The sequence below is a fragment of the Microtus ochrogaster genome, chromosome 18 (genome assembly GCF_000317375.1).
Source record: "Microtus ochrogaster isolate Prairie Vole_2 chromosome 18, MicOch1.0, whole genome shotgun sequence".
NCBI classification, from domain to species: Eukaryota; Metazoa; Chordata; class Mammalia; order Rodentia; family Cricetidae; genus Microtus; species Microtus ochrogaster.
In genome coordinates, this window is record NC_022020.1 from 22,833,768 (window position 1) to 22,838,350 (window position 4,583).

General features: G+C 50.7%; 1 protein-coding gene across 1 annotated transcript in view; it reads right to left on the bottom strand.

Moving 5' to 3' along the window:
* Positions 1-1,203: 1,203 nt before the first annotated feature.
* The window catches only part of Reep5 (receptor accessory protein 5), a 24,709-nt gene continuing 21,329 nt past the window's right edge, over positions 1,204-4,583 (bottom strand). The window contains exons 4-5 of the mRNA XM_005355903.3: positions 4,251-4,419; positions 1,204-2,662 (exon numbers count right to left, since the gene is read on the bottom strand). Coding sequence (XP_005355960.1) covers positions 2,613-2,662; positions 4,251-4,419 — 219 coding nt within the window. The 3' untranslated portion in view covers positions 1,204-2,612. The remainder of the gene's footprint in view (positions 2,663-4,250; positions 4,420-4,583) is intronic.

Consider the following 4,583-nt stretch of genomic DNA (forward strand, 5'->3'; position numbering starts at 1 on the left):
AGGGACAGGAGACAGCCCGGGTCTGACTGTACACACAGAGGAAGGGACAGTCCATGGTACAGCATGAAGGACACCATGAGAGAAAGAAGTTTGCCTTCAAACTGGCTGGTTTGGGAAAGACTTAACTGTTGGGTACAAGGACTCAGGAAGCCCATGTGGGCCAGAAACAAGCTGAGGCTAAAGGTGACCTTGAACTGACCCCGCCCCCTTCTTCCTCATCTAAAGGATTACAGGCCTGAGTGCCACGGTCTGGTGTAGGTGGTACTGGGGACCGAGCCCAGGCCTAATGCACACTAGCCCAACATTCTACCAACTGTGCTACACCCAGCAGAAAAACTAAAAGAATGTTTTTATTTTGTGTGTGTGTGTGTGTGTGTGTGTGTGTGTGCGCGCGTGCGCGCGCCGCACGTGTATGAGCATGTGGGACATGTGTATGGAAAGAATGACGTGTGTGTGTGCATGTGTGTGTGTGTATGAACACGTGGGACATGTATATGGAATGACTTGCAAGAACCAACGCTCTCCTTCCACCGTGTGGGTCCTGGAGATCAAACTCAGGTTGTCAGGGTTGACAGCAAGTACTTCTACCCACTGAGCTATCCTGCCAGCTCCAGGAAAACTTTTCATTGTTTCAATATTTTATTTACTTGTATGAATGTCCCGTGACGTCCCATGGGACAGACTGCAGTGAGTTGTTGTCTTCCAATCCACACTAATCACGGGTAGATGTGACGGGGGGAACTGCTCTCTTTAGGAGCCTTCCTTTCACACACCAGCCTCTACAGAAGTACAAATCAAGGCGTGGGGTTAATAAAATTCAATTTTCATTCAACTATTAGATTTTACTTTATTTTGTGGGAGTCTTTTTTTTCCTAACCCAGATTTAGCAAAATTTCAAGTAAATATGGTGAACGAACACAGACTGTGGCTAGTTAGTTATGGGAGGACGGTCACTCTGAAACAGCATGGTACCGCAAGACGTCCTGAGGTCAGAGAGAGCTCTGTGTGTAAGGGCGTTGGCCGCCAGCCCTGACAGCCTGAGCCGGCCCCACCACATGGTTGAAGGAGAGAGACAACGTCTGTAAACTGTTCTCTGACCTCCGCAAGTGCACTGTGGCTTGTACGCCTGCACCACACATCACACACACACACACACACTCACACACACACATACACACGAGTATAATAAAAACGTCTTTAAGATACTTTGAGACCAGATAAACATAATCTTTATTAGAGTGTATTGTCGTCATTCTTCTTTAATTCTTACTTTGTCACAGCTACACACGCACAGGAAAGAACAGTCCACACAGGTCAGGACTCTCAAGCTTCAGGCAACAGGGAGTCTAGGAACACAGAGGAAGGGACGCGGCACACGCACGTCTGTCTGGTGGAGCACACCAGGAGGACAGGCTATTATCATGTTCTGCAGGTGTGGAGAGGGGGCTCTTTCCCCAGAACAGCAGCGATGCTCATCTGAATGACTGAGGCGGGAAATAACCACTGCACTAACTGTCTGGAATATTTAGTAGGAATTCCGTAACTTTACATGCCTTTGAATATCATTCAGATGCAAACAAATGCTTTGTCTCCAGCCAGACACAAGCTCACGCCATTCTCCGTTCTCCCGAATCATGCTGTTATTCTATTTGGGAAAGACGGGCAAGCAAAAGTCAACTCGGACCTTCTCCCATGGACATCACTTGTGCTGCGGGAAGCAGTAACAGGGTTTCTGCAGCAGAAGCGGGCATGTCTGGGAGGTACCTTGAGTTGGTTTTAACAGAATATGGAGAGGAGAGACTAAGACACTTGCTGCCCAGTTTTGAAGGTAAAACAGGAATGGTTGACATTTCAGCATCAAAACCGGACAAATGTACAGCAGGTGAGATGGTATTACCATTTCTGCAGGGAACCGGAGTTGATCACCGCTGTGTGCGTGTATTTCCCTAGTGTGGCACCTGCTCAACAGACTGTCCGGGCAGTCAGCACTGATGTCCAAAACAATCACAGCCACCTTCCTTGCTGCGTCACGCCTTACTGTGCTCGTCCACGTGTTACTCAGCTGCAGCGTAACCCGGACGCTCACACATGAGAGCAGGTGCCTCACAGGTTACAGGGCCACACTACCTTCTCCTGGCCTCTCCCTCTCAAGCACTAAGCATGTTCTAGCCAAACAATAACATTCCCCTGTATATATGCACAAATATATATACACAAATACACTAAAAACACAGAGCTATATAAAACCATACACCACACAAAGCAGAATCATAGTAATTTCCTAGTTGTCAGTACCAGAAAATGCATGCAGGTGAGCCCTGCAGAGCAAAGCTTACGGACATCGATTCCAGTCTGTTTGTAGTTCCTGGAGTACAGTGGCATGTCTTCCTACTCAGCAAAATACTTAAAAATGTTTAGATATTGTCCACTGTGTTAGATTTAAATGAAAATGCTCCCTACATGTATGACAATAAAAGCAAAACAGCTTACAACACATTCCATTTTTAATACATCGAAAAGTTTCCAAGGCAACATAGTCATCGCCTATGCCACTGTCCCCAGTGTGACGCGGAGCGCGGGGAGTGACAGCGGGTGGGGCCGTCAGCCAGGGCTCAGGTGCTCTTCTTTTCGTCACCCAGTAGGTTCACCGTCGCTTTCTTGACTGTGGGAGAAAGAGAATCGTATCACAGACTTTTCCAGTGAGTTCCACGCCTCCCTGGCTACTAGAGAACGTGGCGACCAGGATGGGCACACGGAGGCTCGTGGCCAAGGCTAAGAGGGCTTCCAGGAAATGGGCAGAGTGCCTCTTTAGAGCACAAGTCCTCAAGACCTAAGCAGACTTCTTGAAGGTCATCCAGCCTCAATGCTCGTATGACATCATCACCTGTCCTGTCTCCTTCAGTGATGAAGCAGGAGAGATTGTCATGGTGATCACAGGAGGAGAGAGGGCCCACACCAGCACTGGAAACACCTAGACTTGCTGACTGTGCCACTACTCCCCCCAGGACAGGACGTGGCGGGTGAGGTGGAGGTGGGCAGAGTCTTCTGGAAGCTCCAGTGAGACTCCACAGAAGGCAGCCATTTTTGATGGAGCCCAGAGTCTCCTCATGACAGCAAGGAATCATGAAGCTGTCATCTCTGGCCAGGTCAGGACACCCTAACTACAGGGCTGATTTCCTTCCTTCAGTGCCCCACCCCACCCCAGAGCTGAGGACTGACCCACCCAGAGCCTTGCCCTTGCTAGGCAAACTCTACTCCTGAGCTAAGTTCCCAACCCCTTCTGTCCACTCTTAATGCAGCGGGCACAGACGGCCCTGCCCTTCTACTCAGCCTCCTCCAGCAGCCCCTCTTACACACAGCCTAAGCCAATGCCCCGCCCATGACCCCGTGGGCGGCCCCCATCTGCCCCTGCCAGCCTCTCTGACCCTGATCTTGCTATCTTTCCATGTTTTCTTCATTGCTTCCACCTCCATCCAAGCTTTTTCACAAGCAGTTCCTAGACAATCTACCCTCGGGTTCCCTATGCTACCATTTCAGGTCTGACTCAGGACAGCCTTTGTGACAGCTGATCTTGATTTTCAACTTGACACACCTGGGAAGAAGGAACCCGGCTGTGGAACCGTCTCTAGCAGATTAACCTGTGGCCATGTCTCTGGGCACTTTCTTGATTCCTAATTGATCCAAGAGAGCCCCACCCACTGTCATAAAGAAAAGTAGCCCTCAACACAGCCTGGAAGCAGGCCAGCAGGCAGCACTGCTCCCTGACTTCTGCAGCCAGCTTCTGCCTGGGCATCCCTCAGCGATGGATTGTAACCTGTTCAGATAAAACAGACCTTTCCTTTCCCAAGCTGGTTTCTGACCCAAGGTTTTATCATTGCAACAGAAAACCAAATTAGCACAGCCACTTGGTGATGGTTCCCTGCTTTCTCTAGTTTAAAAAGCTGCTCACCTAGCTTCCGCCTCCCAGATGCTGAGGATCAGCCATGTACGGCCACACCCAGCAGCAGAAATGATTAGAACGGCACACTAAACAGGTCAACCTGAACTGATTGCACAGATATAGCTAACTGTAGATGAGACTCTAAAACATCTGCCTGCAGTGGACGAGCCATTTTTCTAATGTAGTGACTGAAGCTACATGTGTCACTGAGGAAGCAGAGGAAGCAGAGAGGACAACGTGGCCAAAAGTCTGCTGTGTGAGCCTGGGGCAGCACATCTCCACACGGCACCGAGTTGTCCCTAAGCCTCACCTTCTTTAGTGATGGCATCTGCGGTCTCTTTGGCTTTGTCTTTCACGTCCTTCACCACGTTGTCTACCTGGGACTCGTGCTTCAGGAAGACAGGACGGATGATGCGCCGGTAGAGCAGCTCGGCCCCGTTAGACGGGCTCGGGGCCATGCACCACAACAGGAAGCCACACTGTGGGGAGCAGAGCACTGGTGAGAGAGGACCTGGGCACTCTGGGACCACGCTCACGGGGACCTGGGCACTCTGGGACCACGCTCACGGGGACCTGGGCACTCTGGGACCACGCTCACGGGGACCTGGGCACGCTGGGACCACGCTCACGGGGACCTGGGCAC